Source organism: Anopheles stephensi, chromosome 3 (assembly GCF_013141755.1).
Source record: "Anopheles stephensi strain Indian chromosome 3, UCI_ANSTEP_V1.0, whole genome shotgun sequence".
Classification (NCBI taxonomy): Eukaryota; Metazoa; Arthropoda; class Insecta; order Diptera; family Culicidae; genus Anopheles; species Anopheles stephensi.
In genome coordinates, this window is record NC_050203.1 from 55,704,775 (window position 1) to 55,724,926 (window position 20,152).

Below are 20,152 nucleotides of genomic sequence, written 5' to 3' on the forward strand. Positions count from 1 at the left end.
TATTCAATAGTTGCAGAACGCATTTCAATACCAAAGGCGATGTCTAAAAAGTAAATTATTTACTTTTGTCGGAAACACGGTGCGCTGAAGAAGTTGTAGCAACCTTGGGCTTCCCATCTTGCTGTGCGAAGCTCGGGTGCAACAGATGGCACGCACACTAGCACAAACAGCTGGCAGCTGTCAGTGTCAATGCGTCGCAGCGATCATTGTTGGTATTCGCTTCATTCCGCGTAGGAGGAAAGAATAAAACGGTGTTTGCACTTTTCAAGCTAGGGTCCCGTGCGTCGGACGGATAGTGTTTTTTTCTGTTGTTGCTTTGGGCCACCTGCGCTTCCGTGTACCACGAGTTTCAACATGTTACTGGTGCAAATGATCCGCTGATCGTGGTGATGAAATATTGGTGCTTCAATGCAATGCATTCGAACGAGCGAAGAAATGCAGGTTATATAAGCTACGACGTTGTGAGCAAATTTCGCAAACGAAATCCTATAACTACTAAACAAAAACGACCGAGTGCTAGTGAAAAATAAAGTGGTGAAAAGCAAGTAACGAGACTACTACGACGTGGTGGTGCAAACGCAAAGTGTAAAGGTGTGCCTGAATTGTGTGTTTGGCCAGCCGGAGCGTTTGGTCCACAGCGGACCCAGGAGTGAAGTGTGATTTGGCGCGCCCCAGTGCGTAGTAAAGTTTGTTGTGTGTTTTGGGGGGTAACTGCGGTGCAGCACCAATGCCCGCACGGAACGCCCGACCATGCTGCGGGAACTAATTGCCTGGGTGTTGAACAACTACCTCGGGAAATATGTGGAAAATCTCAACACGGCCCAGCTGACAATTGCGCTGCTATCGGGTAAGTCGAATCATGGTGCTGCCTATCGCTGCTGGCCTGCGATGGCCCGAAGCAAACGAACACAGGCAAATCGCTGGTAGGTGATGGTGGTGATGATGATGCCATCGTTTCGTGATTTCTACGACGCGTCTACTACGACGTCTCTAGCGCAAGATCTCATAAGTGTGTGGTGCAAAGGTTACTACGGGCTGTCCGTTGCTACGCTTCAAAACACTCACACGCGGGTGGACATCTGTGTCCGTTCAACCACACACGATCAATGGATATTAATTCGCATGGTTTACGCACCGATTTCCTTTTACTTCGTGTGTGAGTGTAGGTGTGTTGTAATGTTCCGGCATTGTTTTCAAGAAGCGAAACAGGTAGGAGGACGCAATTTACAGCAGCGCAAGCAAGAGCGAACGATAAACGCAACAGTGTGTAGCTTGCACCAACGGACGAGGGAAAATGAAAACGGCAACCGAAATGGAAACTCACCATACCGGTAGATGGCCCACCGCCGCCACACACTGATGGGTTTTTGTTGATGGTCAGGGTTATGTAACAACCTTCCACAAAAGTAGCGAGCCCGCCGCATTGTGCTTCGTAATTGCTGCTGACCATAGTCCACAGTCAATGAAGAAACCCCTTCAGCATGAACCTGGCTCGGTGTGCGATCGTGTCCAAGCTGGCCGCTGTAATTGAGGCAGCTCAAGCAGCGACACTACCTGTTGCATTTCGGTATAGGGATGAGGGGTTAACTTACATTTTGTCAAACCAGAGCGTCATTCCATGTTTGGTTTCTTCAGTGTTCAGTGCCAATCTTTACGATAAAATATCAATTTATGGAGAAAAACTAACTCACTCGCTCTCAGGCCTCGGGACGATGTGATCCCTTGCGGATGATAAGATACGATGCAATGAATGAGAATGCCATATGTCATGACATGTGGTTTGCTAATCATATTCATTTTAGCTTCAGCTTATCATCCTTCTTATCACCCTTTTTTGTTATTTGGACGCTCCGTTATTCCGATATGTTTCACTAGAACCAACTAATTTGGGTGTGTTCGTACAACGGTTACACGCCACACACCCTCGAAGCTCAATGGTGGTATGCTGGTGGGTACCATTAGTCATCTAACTTGAGCGACAATGAGTCAGTTGCACCTGTCTTGGGTGTGTCCTGAATAGAGAAAAATAAGAAAGTTTCAGTAGGGAGAAAGTCATTTCATTCAACTAAAAATAATTAGAAGAGATAGTAAAGTAGCAGCTACAACCTCTTCTCCTCTCTGTCCTACTCTGCGTACCTTAACATAGTCTCCTATTGGCATAAATATCCAATAGTTGCGTTAATTGAATAATCATTTTAATTTCTTAACAGGTCAGGTAGAGCTAGAAAATCTCCCACTGCGCAAAGATGCCCTGCGACACTTTGGCCTACCGCTGCAGATCGTCAGCGGATCGATCGGCAAGGTGAAGCTAACCGTACCGGTACGAGCGTTCCGTACCGCTTCCTGGTGCCTGTACATCGACGATGTGCAAGTTACCTGCGGCCCGATCGATCTCGAACAGGACTGGAACGCTGAAGTGGAGCAGCAGACCGAACTCGACCTGAAGGTAGCTGCACTCGATCGGCTCGAGGCGAAATGGCGCGCCCAACGCGAAACACCCGTCACCGAGGGCAGCTACTATGCGTCGTCTTACACCGGATGGCTCAACTATGGCACATCGCTCGTGACAAACATTATCGAAAATCTGCAGCTCACGGTGAACGGGATCCATGTGCGGTACGAGGATGGGCTTACTATTCCGAACCAACGCTTTGCTTGCGGTGTCAGGATTGATTCACTGTCGGCACAGAGCTGTGACGCAAGCTGGACACCGGGCAAGACGGCGAACTGGGGCACGCAGCACGTCACCTTCAAGCTGGTCGAGCTGACCAACTTTGCCGTGTACTGGGACCCGCGGGCCCAGCACGAACCGGTACACATGATCAGTCCGATCAGTGTGCGGGCCCAGCTAAGGCGAGATCGTAGTGAAACGCCGCTCAGAACGCGCAGCCGCCCGCGGTTAGTTTGTGATCTTATTTGGGAAGAAATTAAGATAGCGCTTAGTGATGTAAGTAGACCCGATATCCGATCGATAGTCGGTAAACACTACTCACTTACAACAGTGCTCATGAGCTTGCTCTTTTCCATTTCCCATTTTCCAGATACAATACAATCAAATGATGCAGTGTGTCCGTGGGCTGGATGATATTGCACGCTACCGTAGGTTTAAGCTGCAGCGACCGACATCGCCAGTGGGTGAGAGTGCACGCGACTGGTGGCGTTACGCCGTCAGGTGTCACGGGCTCTGCCGCCATCTGGGTGTGGATCCGTACGTGATAGCAAGCGAAAATTTGCAGTATATTCGAATTTATATGCGCCTCGTGGCCAACCCGAACGTGGTACTGTCCAGTGCGAGCAAACAGTTTAAGGATCGGATCGAGCGTGATCGTACGTTCGATGAGTTGCGATTGCTGCGAGACGTCTGCATGATGCAAATGCCAAAGCTGGAGAAAAGCAGCACCAGTTCTCCACCATCGACAGCACCGACGGGCAAATCGATGCTGGTACACTACTTCCCTCAGTGGTGGTACAGCAAGAACAACAACAACAACAATAACAACACCACTGAAGTATCGGACCAACAAGGGACACCTCCCGGGACGGGTGAGGATGACGGCATTCCAGGCACGACGGAAGAAGCCGGCGGTCAACAGCTAGCGCTGATGGGCAGCGGTGCGGATGGAAGCGGCTACTGGGACAACGACGGTGAGCTAAGCCCGGTCAGTAGCTTCGAGGACGAAATTCTAGACGCGCTGGCCGGTTCGGTGGAGTCAAACTCATTGCTCAAACGGGACGCCGTGTTTGGGAAGTTCAACTTCATTCTGAAGCGCGGTACGCTCGACTTTTGCAGCTCGCTCGAGATGGCTCCAAAGCTACAGTTTCTATTTCAGGATCTAAAGATGGACGTGGAGTCTAGGCCACGCAGTGGTTCGCATTACGTCGGGCTGTCGCTCGGCTCGATACTGATCAAGGATCGGCTCACACCGAACACGCAATTTCCGGACCTGGTAAAACCGCAGCAGAAGGATGAGCTAAACTTGAAAGGCCCCACGCCAACCGGTACCACGCCGCTTGGTGGGAGATCGTTGTCCGGTCGGCTCAGTGCGTCATCCCTTCCGCCGGCCGATATGGGTACGAGCGAGCCCATCTTTCAGCTGCAGTACGAGCGGAAACCACTGTCGTACGATACCGACTACCGGCTGATGGTGAAATCGGAATCGCTGGACATCGTGTACAACGTGGATGCCGTACGATGGTTGGTAGATTTTCTGGCCAAACCCCACCAACAGTACGATGCCCGGCGCAGGCTGGAGGATATGAAGAACAAAACCAAGCAGGAGCTAATGAAAAACTGGAACTACATCATCGAGGGTCATTTGAGTGAGCGTAAAACCTGGACGCTGGATTTTGACATATCGGCACCGCAAATTATTTTTGTAGAGAATTTTAGCGATCGTATCAACAGCACCATAGTGGTGGTGGATTTTGGACGGCTGCAACTGACGAATGGCGAGAATGGGTTTAGCTCAGGCATTGTGAATCATCTGGACGTAGCAGCAGCAGCAGCAGCAGGCGCAACGTCGGCTGCTAGAGCATCGGTAGCATCGAAGGCAAGTGTCGGTGGCTTTTTTGTCGGCCAGCGCGATATATCCCCCGAGATGCAGACGGAAAACGACGAGGACGACGCATTTATGACACCGTGCTCCACACCACCCGGTTCGGAAGCGAGCACTACGAATTCACCCACGCTGGTGAGCGCGTTTTCTGAGGCACCGGAACAGGGCGCAAGTGATCGGGGGACAGCTGCCGGGGGGCTGGTTACGGCAGCGGCGATCGGTGACGCGTTGGACGAGTATCAACTGTACCAGCGTCTGTACGATCGCTATCACCTGCAGCTGACCGATTTGCAGGTGCTGGTGTGCCACGCCAAAGAGCGGTGGACGGCGGCGAGCCTTAAAACCACCTCGAACTTGCACGTTCTCGATCGGTTTAGCATCGTGCTGCAGGTGGAACGACGCGTCGTGTACACGAGCGACCCGCAGTATCCCAGCCTAACGCTTTCCGGCACACTTCCGAAGCTGAACGCACACATCAACGAGTACAAAGTGTCCTCCATACTGACGCTGGTGAACAAGCTAAGCAAAGCCGGTCAATTTAATCAGGGTAGCTGGAATCAACCGCCACCAGCACCATCAGCAGCACCACCGCCATCTGATGAGGTGGATCGAAACCTGGGGACGGCGACAAACACGAAACAAACCGGCACCGGGCCGCCCGGTGGTGCAAACGACGACGAGGAAGAAGCGAGTCGTGCGAGTTCGTTGGACAAGGAATCGGCCACCAACATAGTCGTGTTTCAGTTTACCATCGACCAGATGTCGCTTGAAGTGCAGTCGCGCGGTCGTAGTGTGGCGGAGCTGCAAGTTTCGGGCGTAAAGGCCGGCTACAACCAACGGCCGGAAGACATCAGCCTAATGCTATCCGTGCACGGGCTGCTACTGGTCGATGCGATGCAGTCGTTTGGGCAGGATTTCGAGCTACTGATTGCCAGCCATCGACACGTAGGGTAAGTGTGCTTCTATCCTTCTGGGTGAAATCGTTCTCAATTGAGCGCCTTTCTGTTTGTTTTTTTGTTCCAGCATGGACAGTTTATCGGGAAGCTTACGGCAAAGTGAACCATGCTCGCCCTGTTCACCGGCATCCCCGCCCGATCCACACATGGAGTACCGTCGACCAACAAGCCCGCTCACGATATCGAAAGCGCTAAGCAACTTGCAGCGAGGTAAAGCAGAGCGTATTTTTTTCTTCTCCCATTTCGATCGTATTCTAGTAGAGAAATTGTAACAGAAGAATAGTTGATTATCGTTGTAAATAGCATCATTTTAACCATCATCACCTATTACACCGTGCGGTCACTGACATCCGTGCACGGTTTTTAAAGGAAGTAATGTTAGGTGGTGTTAGGCTTTTTTTTAATTTGATGCTCCAGAAAGCAGCTTTTAAAAATGGGAGTAGTATGCTCTAATGGGTTTTGAAACGAAAAAGCAGACACGGCAAAGCATTTTTTAGGCGATTTTACTACTCCCCTATGTTAAACACCTTTTCGCGTTAGAACTCATTGTGAAGCTTTTTTTTTTCTCTCTCGTGTGTCCATTACTGCATGCACGCATAATTTACATTACTTTCTTTTCTTCTTCATTTTTTCTCTTCTTTTCTTCTCATGTGTTTCATTATTGGACCAACCCGGACAAAAAAAAAAAAACGCTCCATTTTCGTGTGTGTGTGTTGCTGGTGATCACTGGCCGGTTATTTTGGTTTGTTGGGTGCGGTTTTCGTTACATGCTGCTGTTACGTTTGTTTTCTATTACAATTTGGTTTGGCGCGCGCTGAAAAATACAATCCTTTCAAAATACGCACCTTAAAAAAAACCCTCCCTTGAATGATGTGTGTGTGCGTGTGTGCGTGTATGTATGCGAACATTGTAAAACAAAGCAGCCACTTCTCCCACATGGAATGCGGCCACATTGGGCGATCTAGATGCGCTGATCACGGTGGAGATTGTGTTCGTGACGGCGGACAGGCCGGAAGACAAGCTGCAGGTGGCCAACATTCAGTTCAACAATCTGGACATTATTGGTAAGCGGATCGTATGCTGGCACTTGAATGTAGTGTGATTTAATGTTTTTTTTTGTATTTCTATTGCTTTATTTTAGCAAATCAAGAAACAATTGTAGAGCTGCTGGGCTTTGTCAAACGTGTCATTCCGGTACCTGTGCCAGCGCCACCGGATCAAAGCGGCAGCATGTGGAATGGTGATGATGATGATGATGATGATGATGATGCAGGAAAAATGCTTCCGAATCAGGCATCAACGCATCCGTCACAAGCGTCCGCTTCCGACACAACCCGTCGACCGTCGTCGGTATCTTCATCAAGCGACACGGCTCCTCCCGCCCCACCGGTGCGTCTCGAAATCACGTTCGATTTTCATCGGCTGAACGTGCTGGTGTTGCGAGCGCTGGTACGCGACAACTACCTAGTCGGCCGAAAGGTTGGCACCTTTACAATGTCCGAGGCAAAGATTCATGCCACACTGGGAAGTGACATTACCGTGGAGGGATCGCTTGGCGGTTTGCAAGTGCTAGATCTAACGCCGGAAGGTGTCAACCATCAGCGCATACTTTCCGTCGGCAAAGACCCACTGACGGAAGCGGCCAGCACAATGGTGCCGCCCTCGGCTCGCTTCGATACCGCCGATCCGGCCGGTCCGGATTTGATGGCGTCGCTCGCGCAGGAGGTGTACGGCACCGGAATGGGACCGAAGCGTAGCGAGCAGCACACCGCAACCACCGGCGGCGATGACGGTGGCATGCACGAGGAGCGGCAGGCACTGTCGTTCTGCGTTTCGAAAGATCTACACGCATGCATCGATATACGCGTCAAGATGGCGTCGGTGTGGTTCATACACTGTGCCCGCTTCATGCAGGAGCTTAGCTGGTGCGCTACCGAGTTTAAACATTACCTTAAGAATTTGGCCCGCTCCATCCGCGAGAAAGCGACCGACATGGCGCTTGGGTTGGTGCAGTCGCGATCCGACCTATCGGGCAGCCGGCCCGAGAGCATTTACGCTTCGCCCAGGCGCGTGCGTCGACAGCGAACCGTGTCGCTATCGCGCACGCAGGACGTGTTGCTCAACTCGGACTATACGCTTAAGCTGGACATTACGCTCGACACGCCGGTGCTGATTCTTCCGCGAAGCAGCAGCAGCCCGCAGGTACTCGTAGCGCACCTGGGACGGATTACTATCAGCAACACGGATCCGGCGTCCGGTGAGGATGGCGGATCGCCTTCCTCCTCCTCCCGGGACCGTATCGTGGTGAATCTCTCGGCGAGTCCTCCGCCCAGCGCAGCCGGGCCCGAAGAGCTGGGCGGAGGATTACTGTTCAGCGGTGCCGACCGTACCTCGGTCGACTGTAATCTAAGCGATCTGGATGGCATTTACGAGCCCGCGATGGATGGGGAAACCGAGGGATATCACAACAATACCGCTAGCAGCAGAATACGCTTTGCGAAGGAAGATTCAACGGAGTTCATCGATAGCATAGCGGGTGATGCCGGCGGCGGTAGTGGTGGTGGTGGTGGTTTCGGCAGGACATCGAATCTCGATCGGTACAAGATAGACTTTCGAAACATTAATCTTTACTCGCTCGATACGACCAATCGGAAAGGGTTCCGGTTTGCCGGACTGCCTCGAGCGGAAGAGTTTTACTCGTGCAAGGACAATGCTATCCCGATCATACACGACACAATCTTTAGTTTGGAGATTTGTCGTGAACACGGCACTGGTGAGCAGCAGCAGCAGCTAGGAACCGATGACGACGGTGACGCCTTTCGGATAGTTGGTTGCGTGGTAAAGCCCCTTCGGCTGTCGCTCAAACGCCAGCAGTACGAACAATTGCTAGAGACAATCGACAATCTGTTCAAAATACCGAAAGATCTCGTACGTCCACCGAGCGAGGTACCGACCACGCTGGAAAAGGTCACCGAAATAGCGGAGGAATCACTGTCGTTCCACACTTTCCCAATGCCGTCGAAAGCCCGCCAAGGTTTGTTCTATCAGTCCAGCCTGGACGTCGAGCAGCGTGCATCGGCGGCCGGTGGAACGTCCGCTGCCATCGGCGTGCGGGTACACTTCGAGCTGCCGGCATTCATCATCCAGCTGAATGGCAACCGCAGCGAAGCGTTGGTGCAGATCTCGTTCCGCGATTTCTGTGTCGATTTCGACAAGCGCAACCAGTACGAAACGCACGTGAAAGTTTCGCTCCGTTCCCTGCTGATGGAAGATTTGCTACAGTCCGATACGGCGAAAACCCGATACATGGTAGTAACGTCGGCCGAACGGGACTCGCACACGGAACGCCACAACGCTTCCTCGTTCGCTTCCCACTCCTGCCCGAACCCGGTCGGATTGCTGTTCGGTACGGGGGACGGCATGCCCAGCTCGTTGCCAACCAACCTGGAAGATAGGATGGGATTCTCATTTCTGGCCACCAACAAATCGCTTTGTCCCGATACTCCACCGCCATCGCCGTCGGTACATCCCAGGCCACCGGGGGGTGGAGGATCATCACGCTTACAGCCGGAGGAGAATCTAGTCATCTACAGCTCCGTGCTGGTGGATCCGGCCTGTCCAACGTTTGCCACGCAGTTCGGTTCACTGCAGCAGTCCAGTCTGATCGACTTTAACAGCCTCGATCTGATCGTATCGGTTGAAAGTTGGTTCGTGCTGTTGGATTTTTTCGGACTACTATCGGATGACGTTGACGCAACATCCGGGTCGGAAAAGGCCCCGCAACCGCAGCCCTCTTCCCAGCACACCGAATCGCGAGGTGACGGTGGTAGGCGGCGCAAAGACGGAGCAGAAGGTGCAGCTGAAACCGTTCGCCCCGAACCGGTTGGAGATGTGCAAACGATCGCCGGTCAGTCGAAGCTAGAGATAACGGTACGCTCTTTAAGCTTGGTGCTAGCGAAACCGACCAATGAAATTGCCAAAGCGAACGTGTCCAATGCACAGCTAACGATTTCGAAACGTGGCCAGTCGAAGCAGGTCGAGGGCAGCCTTGGCTCGATCACGCTGAGCGATCTGACGCCGTACGGGACGTTGTACAGGGAAAAGTTTATGACGACCGGTACCGAGGCACTCAGCTTTATGTACGTGCGTGATGCAGCGAAGGGCACGGTCCGAGGCCTGCAGAAGGATGCACAGCTTACGATCACGATGGCGTCGGTGCGGTACATTCACACCAAGCGATTTATCGCGGAGATACAGCTATTCTTCAAGGAATTTTCCCATCTGCAAACGGTGAGGCGCCGACGATCACCGCAGTCGTCGTATTGTGCTGCCTAAGCTACCTAATCGTTCTAATCCTTTACCTTGATCTCGTTGCAGCCTATGATGCGAAAGATTAAACCATCGGACGTTCGGGCTTACCACAATCAGCGTCCGACACAGCTCGGTCTTGCCATCAATGCAGGAGCCCCGATCATTCTGCTACCGATGAGCTACAACAGTGAGCAAGTAATTGTGGCCGATTTGGGTGAATTTACGCTCACGAACGAGTTCCGCCTCAGTGCGGGAGAGCGCGAAGTGCTGGATGTGATGCACGTCAATCTGTTCCACACGGACATTTTTGCCGCACGCATGGAACCACAATCGGAGGAACGTTTCGTGACGGTTCCCTCGGCTGCATCGACCGTCGGTGGGATCGATATGAAGGGGTACCGGTTGGTGAAGAAGGGTCCCAGCTTACTAAAGGAAAAGTGTCACCTTAAGCTGGAGGTGGAAAGGAATCTCGATTCGCTCAATAGCCATTTCGGTAAGTACGTCATTTCTACATTAATGGGGGTTTTAGAGAGTGGAGCATCTCTTTCGGATTCCTTTAGTAGATGAGATGGCCATAGACTTTATCCCATAGAGAGGCCATAGAGAGTTTATCCGTTATAGATTCGGTGAACTGAATCATGAAGTAATGTTTTTGTTTCAATATCACTAAATATACTTCCAATCAAACTGTGTTAAAGTAGAGGCTGACACCAGACGGAGTGGCACCTCCGTAGGGAGTAGTGATGGGCAAAATGATGGTATGGTCGGAATCGATTCGGGGGCGCTTCGATTTTTTCGGAATCGATTCCGAAGAGTAGGTCCGGAACATATTTCGGATCCGATTCCGGATCCGATTTCGAAGAGAAGGTCCAGAACATATTTCGGAACCGATTCCGGATCCGATTTCGAAGAGAAGGTCCAGAACATATTTCGGAACCGATTCCGGATCCGGTTCCAAATCCGATTCCGAAGAGTAGTTCCGTAACATATTTCGGAACCGATTCCGGCTCCGATTTCGGATTTAATTTAATCATGACGGCTTGAAGCCGTATTGTCTGAATTATTTTTTTGTGCAGCACTGTGGCCTGTCATTTTTATTAGACAGTGGGATTTTTGGATGGTCATAACTCGTTTCATATAAACATTGTGCATTGCTCGTTAATACTGTTACTGGACATCGAGTAGAGCATGATAATATACATTGTCAGAAGTGATTTGAAATGTTAATATTCTTATTTTTCCTCCTTTTCTGAAGATCTATGCCCGTTAACAAGTGTCCATCGAACCAATCTTTCGTTACAGTCCGGGAACACCGTGTATGTTGTAGGCCTGATTGGTCACTCCCAGCGTGACCAAAAATTATTACGAAGCTTTTGTAATCCAAGTCAGGAAAGAGGGAGGGGGATTTAATCGAATAATAAGCAATATTTCATTCGCCTTTATTAAACCATTTTTAACCACACTGAAAGCACACTGTGAAGCTTTCGCAACGTGTACTGCGGATTGCATACTTCTTCTTCTTCCTTGGCGCTACAACCTCGAGAGGTCTCGGCCTGCCATTTCTGGCTTTCTGTGACTTTATTTTACCCGTAGCAAAGTAGTCAGCCCTGCGTACGGGGAGGTGGTCTGGATGGGATTTGAACCCCGGTCTTGCCGTGTGAAGACCGGCGCCTTTATCGCCTCGGCCACCGGACCACCCATTCAGGCGATGCGGATTGCATACATTCAGGCGTAAATCCTACAGTGGCTAACAAATTTTGTCAGGGGGGGGGGGGGGGCTTCTCGAGTCTTTTACCTAAATAAGAATAATTACATTTCAAATCACTTCTTACAATGTATATAATAATGCTCTACACGCTGTCCAGTAACAGTATTAAGGAACAATGCACAATGTTTATATCAAACGAGTTATGACCATACAAAAATCCCACTGTGCAATAAAAAATGACAGACCACAGTGCTGCACACAAAAGATTCGAGGGGCGGCCTTCTCGAGTCTTTTACCATCGAATGTATGGTGGGCTTCTGCTAATCCATATCCTGAATCAGACCCGGAACGGACAACAGAATCGGAACCGGAATCCAGATCCGATTCCGACAACGATTCCGATTCCGAGCGCCCATCACTAGTAGGGAACGATGCAGATTTGCAATCTCTTCATAGATAATCTAGCCACTTACCATATCTGAAGACAGTTTCGTTTACCTTCAATCTTCTCTTCCTTCTTGTCCTAACGACCTCTCTTAAGCCATGCCTCCCATTTCTGGCTTACTAGACTTTTTGTGATACCGCATAGTTGGATGCTCAGTCCTCACTATAGGGGAACGGCATTTCAATCTCGGACCTGTTGTGTGAAGACAGATGAAGCTGTCTCTTCTACTTCCGGGTCGCTCCTTCAATCTATTTTGTCCAATAACATTTCTCTCTATCTCTATTTTCCCTAACTTCAGTTCCGGATATAAGCGTCCATGGAAAGCTGACCAAGCTGGATGCACTGCTCGATCTGCAACAGTATCGTTTGATACGGGGCTTCCTTTCGCACAATCTTGGTGAAGCGATCGATGAGCTGTACCTTCGCGCCTTTTCCATTCCCAACAGCACGCTCAGCCTGAACGCGGTGGATGCGCCGGATGTGCAGGAAGAGGTGTGGAAAAATCTTTCCATCCATCTCGAGCTGCTCGATGTATCCGTGCGGTTGGTGCAAACGATCGCTGACGATGATGCGGATGATGATGATGTTTGGTGCTACGGTACCAAACCGTTGGCCTGTGTAAATTTCATCAAATCGAAGCTGCTGGTCGATTGTTTTAGCGATGGTGCCCAAGACATCGATCTAGTGTCGCAGGAAATCCAACTGATTGATACGAGATTTCTGCCGGAAGAGTGCGAATGTCCGGTAAAGGCAAGTGCCGGCCTACCACGCCAGCCTGCTGGCAGCAGCGAAGTGTTGAACGTGTTCCCGAACATTTTACAACCGATACGGGGTGAACCGGGCACGGAGCTGGTGCAGGCAGAAATACATAGTCGCCGGCGTAAGGATCTGACCAAATTTACCATACTGCTGAATAATATGCGTCTGATGGCGATTTTGGACTGGTTGGAGAATGCACGCGATTTCATACTGCAGCAGGAAGATCCGCCGCCCCCGATACCACTGCTAGTGGATGGAAGCGACAGTGCTGGCGGGATGATGCAGTGGGGATCGTACGATGCAGGACTGCGAAATGCCATCCAAAGGGTGCCAACGCCCGTCGAAGATAGTCGAATGGAGCTGAAGCTTAACATCACCGACTCGGAGTTGGTGTTTGTGGAGAAAACGGATCAGTACGATACGAATGCGGTCATCTTGAAGGTATGAACGAATATATTAAATATCGGGGGCAATGGTTTGCATTGAAAGTGAATGTTTCTATTTCCAACTCCAGAGCACAACCGTTGTTTCTTACCGTCCGTTTGAGCTCAACAAAACGCTCTCGATCAATCTGAACAATTTGGAGGTGTTTTCCTGCATATTGGGCGCCGAGGACCGCACGGCACTGTCCATCATCGACCCGGTTACGATCAATATGGATGTGAAGAAGAGTGTGCTGGAGGTATGTGTCCATGCGTCCAGTGTGTGTGCTATGCTGTAACGCCGTACAATTGTATTACCATTTCCCGTTTCTTCCCGCTTGTAGATTCAAATGCAGAAACAGCTGTGCATTCGGCTGTCCTATCACGATGTGCGCATGTTCCGGCAAATGTTGGAATCGTTGCCAAAGCAAACGAAAAACGCTCGCGATCACAAGCAGCAGCAGGATCAGCAGCTGCAAGACCGACGAACAAGCGACGAAAGCGGTTGGAGAGGCGCTGGCAGAGGGGATTCCGCTGCCAGCGCTACCGGCACAAGGCCCGTCAATTCGAAGGCGGTGGAAAAGTTGGTCCATTTGGGATTCCGACGAGACGATTGTTTGGTTGCGTTGGAACGTTGCAGCCATCAGCTTGACGAAGCAGCCCTATGGCTGACGCAGAACAAGGAGCCGCGCCGACACGACGAACGTGGCCTAATGCACAGCAGCAGCGTTGGTGGAAGCGCGGGTAGTGCGGGTGCAGGAAAGCAATCGGGACAGTCCGGTGCACTCAACATCAGTGCCATCGAGTTAAAGTCACCCTGCATCTCAATCTGCGTTATTGACGATTGCCGCGATGCGGATGTGCCGTTGGTAGAGCTATCGCTGAGTAAGCTGGACCTGCGACAAGAACTTGGACAGCTGCACGGTTCGCAGGTAGCAGCGGCGACCAACGTAGTACCGGACGACCCACGTACTACCGATCCGAATGTGGCGGTCGGAGTGGACGTGCTTGCGGCTACATTTTCGGGCTACAATGCAGGCCGCATGGCCGGTGTGTTTGCGGTGGATTATTACAATCGTGTGCTGAGCGGCTGGGAACCGATGATTGAGTCGTGGAAGCTCGAAGCGAAATGGGGCTACAGTCTGGCGATCGATACGGAAGCCGGCAACCGGTTGAATATGCGCGTGGAGAGTAATGACACGCTGCGGTTGAACATCACGAGCACCCTGATCGAACTGTTCGCCCTGGTGAAGGATAACTGGATGCAGGACTATTACGTAGAATCGGACGGAACGAGTGGGAAACCGAATGGCGGATCGCCACTCACCACGGCAACGATTGCCAACTATCGGCAGCGAGCCCCGTTCATCCCGTTCGCAATCAAGAACGACACGGGTGTGCGGTTGTGGTACACGACGCTCATCTCGTCCGAGCTTACCTCGTCAACGCGCGGCCGGGGTGGTATCGTCGGTTCGTTGCCGAACGTACCAGCGGAAGCCAGCTGGACACTAGTGGAACCGGGCGGTGTGGCAACATTTTCGTACGGCACGCGCAACAAAGCGCGCCATCGGGACAGCCACAAGATGAATCTGCATCAGATAGCGGTCCGGGTGGACGGTTGGCAGGAGGTAGGTTCGGTGTCGGTGGATCGGGTCGGTACCTACTTCCGGCATGCACGGCCCGATCTGTGCAGTGCCACCAGCGCGGTACCGGCGGACTATTCACAAACGCCACGCGCCCGCATCGTGTTCGGCGTGACGATGGAAGGATCGGCCCAGAAGCTGATCACCGTACGATCGGCACTCAAGCTGATCAACAAGCTGGATCTGCCGGTGCTGGTGAAAATGGAACATCTGTTCGGGCATCTGAACATACGCAACTGGCCCGAAACGAAGACGGCAATATTGCATTCGAACGAGCTGCTGCACGTACCGCTGACCCATGTGCACGCCGTCCTTTACTTCCGACCGCTGCTTGGGGCGGCCCTGGAGGATGCGATGAATTCGTTAACACCGTCGGCACCATCGCCTGTACCGGGATCGCAGGCGAGCAGCTCCAGCGACGGTTGGACGCTGTTGCAACGGTTTGACATTCCGAAATCGGTCGCACATGGTGGCTACCAGTTCACGGACCGTGGCATCCAGTGGGCGGACGCGATTGAACCGGGCGAGATTTATCAGGAGCTGCGCAGCTGCCGTGGACCGCGGGATAAAACGTGCAAGATGTTGCTGGCCATACGCAAGGAGCCGTACCCGAGCAAGGACGTCATCCATCTGCCCGGGCACGTGATTACAATCTTCCCGCCGATGCGCATCCACAATCTGTTGCCGTGCGATCTGCTGTACCGATTGCCGTCCGGCAGCCAGGGACGCATTTCATCCTCCGAAACGGCACGCATCACCGAGGTAGACATTGAGCAGCAGATCGCACTTTCGCTAACGCTGGACAGTTACCCAAACGCGGGCCACATTACCATTCCGGCCGGTACGTACGGTTCGACGACACTCGACGTGCGGCTGTTCGATATGGGTGGCCGCATGCTGAAGCTTTCCGCGACGATTGTGGTGGTACGGGGGCGGGGAGTGCAGATATCGATCGGTGCACCGTACTGGTTGGTGAACCGCACCGGGCTGCCGCTGGTGTTCCGTCAGGACGATCTGGACACGGAGTGTTCGGGACAGTTCGGTGAGAATGAGGAGGCGCGCATGATCACGCCGTTTATGTTTGCGTTCAGCGATCCGGGCTGTTCGGGCAGTGTGACGATGCGGCTGGGGCGCCGTTTCGGCACCAGCCCAGCCTGGTGCCAACCGTTCAAGCTTGAGCAGGGCACACAGCACCGCCAGCTGCGCGGTCCGTCGGAAACGTTCATCATTGGCATCGAGGTGCGGCGCGCGAGAGGCAAGTACGGGCAAACATCGATCGTGACGTTTTCACCGCGCTATCAGCTGTACAACCGAAGCAGCTACACGCTGCAGGTGCTGCAGAAGTGTCTGGTGGACAGTACGACCGTGTATGATCCTGCGGCAAGGTCGACAGCTGCGAGCTCGTCGTCATCGTCCGCATACATTGAAGCTGTACCGGGCTGCCACATTCCGTTCCATTGGCCGCGGTTGGAGCGCGAGCACGAACTGTGCGTTCGGCTGCCCGAGGTGGCGGAGTGTCTTTGGTCGGGTGGCATACCGATCACCAGCACCGGGCTCAGCCTGTACATCAACATTCGCAACATGAACGGTGCGATGCACTTCCTGCGCCTCGAAACGATCCTGCACGGTGCGACGTACTTTATGATCTTTAGCGATGCGCAGGCCCTGCCGCCTCCGATCCGGTTGGACAACTATTCGCACGTACCGATCACCTTCTCGCAGGCGGACATGAAAGCTACGTTCAAGACGATCGTGCGACCGCAGTGTTCGATCGCGTACGTGCTGGACGAACCGACCGGTGCGCCCTACCTGCAGCTGGAAGCTCCCGGTGGCGATTACTCTAACTGCCGGCTGGACGGGTTCGAACCGTTCCGGCTGATGTACGAGAACTTCATCTACATCGCGTTCAGCCAGACGTTTGAGACGACCGGTGGGATCGACGACGCTGGGGATGGCCGGTTTGAGGTGCGCTCGCAGCAGCTGGTACTCGGGGTGATGGATGGTCGGGTGCTGCTCGTACGCAAGCAGGCTGGCGATCGGTCCCAGCTTTGGCGCATGAACAACGACAAACAGCTCGAGCACGAAGGGACGTCACCGCCGAGCGAACCGGGCCGTAAGCAGGCGCGCTACGTGCTGGATTTGGAAAAGCCCCCCCAACCGATGCAGTACATTGGGCTGGTAGTGCGGCCAGCTAACCGGCAGCGGCGATCCACCCAAACCTGGCACTTCACCGAGGATGGCCGGTTGATGTGCGAACATTCGAACATGTGTGTGCAGGCCCGGGGCGGCTTCTTTGGGCTGCGGGCCGGCTCGGAAGCGGTGCTCGGGATGTGCGTGTCGGACACGAAGGTGCTTACGCAGTGCGGCGTACCGTACGAGCAGGCGATCGAGCGGCAAAAGCTGCGGCCCGGTTCTGGCTGTCTGTCCGTGTCGTACCGCATGGACGGGCCGATCAAATCCATCCAGATAAGGGACGTAAAGGCGGGCGGCCGGGGTGAGCTGATGCTGGATTCCAGCTGGAAGCACGTGTCGCACATCTTCAACGGTGGACGCAGTGTATCGTCCGACGCAGGCACCCAACCCGGGAAGGACATCCAGGAGTACCACGTGCAGCTAAAGCTGCGCAAAGGCATCGGACTGTCGCTGATATCGAACCAGCCGTGCGAGGAGCTGGCGTACGTCACGCTGGAAAACATTCACATGGAGTGCATCCGTACACCGGCCGTCAACTCGCTGGACTTTTCCGTGGGCGATATGCAGATCGACAATCAGCTGTTCGAAACGTCCTGCCCGATCATGCTGTACACGATCGGTGGCAGTGCGCAGGATCAGCACCAACAGCCCGGTTCTTCCGCCGGAAGTTCGTCGTTGCAGCTGAACGTGAAGCAGCTGCCGTCGCCCAACACGAACGCGGTCATTTTCGAACACTTTATCGTGAGCATCCGGCCGGTGGTGGTTTATCTCGAGGAGCGGCTCTTCCTGCGCCTGGTAAAGTTTTTCGGGTTCGCCAAGACGACCGTCGACCCGACGACACTGCCGGACGAAACGGATTACGAGGCACAGAAGATAGTGTACAAAGTGCTGGACAGTAACGTGAAGCGCTACTACTTTGGCGATCTGCGCATCATTCCCGCCCAGATCCGGCTAAGCTTTGTGACCGCGAGCAAGCTGACGGCCGAGTTTGCCGAGATCAAGCGCAACCTGGGCTTCACGTTCATCAAGTTCGAGGATGCGGTCATCAACTTTGAACAGTTTGCCCACAAGTACCATTTCGAAACGATGGACGCGTACCTGAGCGCTATTCGGGCGCATTACAAGCAGGAGCTCAAGTGGCAGGCGGCCTCGATACTGGGCAGCGTGGACTTTCTCGGCAATCCGCTCGGCTTTGCCAACGATCTGTCGGAGGGCTTCAGCGGTTTGCTGCTGGAAGGTTCGATCTCGTCGCTGGTGAAGAACGTCACGCACGGCATCTCCAACTCGACCGCCAAACTGACCGAAACGATCTCGGACGGGCTCGGCAAGGTGGTGTTTGACGACGAGCATGTGGAAACGCGCCAGCGCATACTGGACGTTTCGGGTGGCAGTGGCAGTGGCACGACCGGCGATCATCTGGTGGCCGGCTTTCGCGGTTTCACCTTCGGGCTGCTGGGCGGCGTTACGAGCATCGTGAAGCACACGTACCAGGGCACGGCGGCCGATGGACTGTCCGGGTTTATCACCGGGCTCGGGAAGGGTTTGGTCGGCACGGTAACCAAGCCCGTGATCGGTGTGCTGGACCTTGCGTCCGAAACGGCCAATGCGGTGCGCGAACAAAGCAAGGGTTCGAACCGGATCCTGCCGGAGCGGAAGCGACCACCGCGCACGGTAACCGGTGCACCGGGCGGATTGCTACCACCGTACTCGTACCTGCAAAGCACCGGCCAACAGTACCTGTTCCTGATCAACAAGCGCAACTTTGCCGAACAGTTCATGGCGTACGAACCGTGCCTGCTCGATACGAAGGACTCGAAGATGCGGCTCCTAGTGTCGGCGGAGAATGTGTGGGGCTTCTCGAAGAACGACGAAACCACCATGATCGTGTTTAACTATCCGATGAGCGAGATCATCTCCTGCCAACCGGTGACCGTACAGCCGCAGGACCAGCAACAGCTCGCCTCACAGGGTTCGGGTCGTTCCAGTGGTGGTGGTGGTGGCAGCAGGAAACCGGTGACGTACATCGAGTTCTGCCTATCGCTGCCATCCAAATCGTCGCTCACGCCCAGCGCACCGGAAATGGTGAAAAGGCCGCGCGTTCGCTGCCAGAATGAGGAGATTGCGAAAAAGATTTGCTACCATGTAAGTACAACCCCCGGGGTTTAGGATTCATAATCAGAGTTGTGGATGAGTAATGTGTGTTTTTTTGTTTGTTTTGTTTCCGTTTAAGGTAAATTTTGCAAAGTGTATCTACGACGAACGAGAACAAACGCTGAACATCAATACTGTGATCGAATAGTGGCGCTGTCTCGCCGCGCCACTGTTTTCATCTGAGATCCGCCAAAGCAATCCATAATCAAAAAAAATCACATTTACTCTTTACCTTTACTATCGCACCCTTCGTCCCTTTTCTATTACCAACAGCATCTTGTGTGTTATCAACACACACACACTCAAGAGCAGTGTTTAAGTTCCCCTTCTTGTTTTGTTGATTATGCCGTTAGCGAACAAGTGAAATTTCCCACCACACACTAAAAAGGAGGGGTTCGGCTTTTTTGTTGTCTTATACCATTGAACTGTTTGTAATTAATTCCGTAAACTAGAATAGGTTCGTTTATGTGATTTCTTTTAAAAATCATGATTCAACATAACTTTACCCCGACGTCGCATTTTCGATTTCATTTTTGTTTTTTTACATCGAAATCGAACGTATGCGCTAAAAGCTGGAAGAAAATAAATTATTTTCGTTACATATATGAAAAGCGAGCAGTGTTGTTTTCCCGCACACTTAAACATTGGAACCGTATCCGAAAATTGTGCGGCCAATTTCAGTCGTTCAGTTTGGGCAAATTACGCAAAAGTTCGCAAGCAATCTAGCTGTGCGTTGACTCGCTGTGTAGTCTCCTGCAGATGGTAAAGGTGATCAGGCGAGCGATGGAGGGTGGCCTTTGAAGGGATAACTGTCATGATGGGCAAAACTCCCGTTCAAGACGACGGCTTCACGCACCGTGTCCCTTGCCAAACGTTTGAGGCTGAACAGTGATAGTTGTGGCTTGCCGAAGTACTTGATCACTTGCCACGAACCAAACATATGTATAAACATACGATACAATGGTGTAATCGTAGGCGACGCTGAGTTTTAGTTGTAGTCTACGGATT

At 52.7% G+C, this 20,152-nt stretch overlaps 1 protein-coding gene across 3 annotated transcripts; it reads left to right on the forward strand.

Annotated features, from left to right (window-relative positions):
* The first annotated feature begins 180 nt into the window (after nt 1-180).
* Nucleotides 181-19,755, forward strand: LOC118513446 (vacuolar protein sorting-associated protein 13D). 3 transcript variants are annotated; one of them, XM_036059194.1, is made up of 11 exons: nt 181-847; nt 2,211-2,947; nt 3,042-5,506; nt 5,580-5,722; nt 6,433-6,576; nt 6,654-9,802; nt 9,890-10,316; nt 12,275-13,176; nt 13,250-13,417; nt 13,502-19,135; nt 19,224-19,755. In XM_036059194.1, the coding sequence occupies exons 1-11, from the start codon at nt 751-753 to the stop codon at nt 19,290-19,292; spliced, it is 13,935 nt and encodes a 4,644-aa protein (XP_035915087.1). In that variant the 5' UTR covers nt 181-750; the 3' UTR covers nt 19,293-19,755. The 3 variants fall into 3 exon arrangements, with proteins under 3 accessions (XP_035915087.1, XP_035915089.1, XP_035915088.1); XM_036059196.1 differs by having other exon boundaries at nt 6,478-6,576; XM_036059195.1 differs by having other exon boundaries at nt 182-847; nt 6,436-6,576.
* Nucleotides 19,756-20,152: the final 397 nt, after the last annotated feature.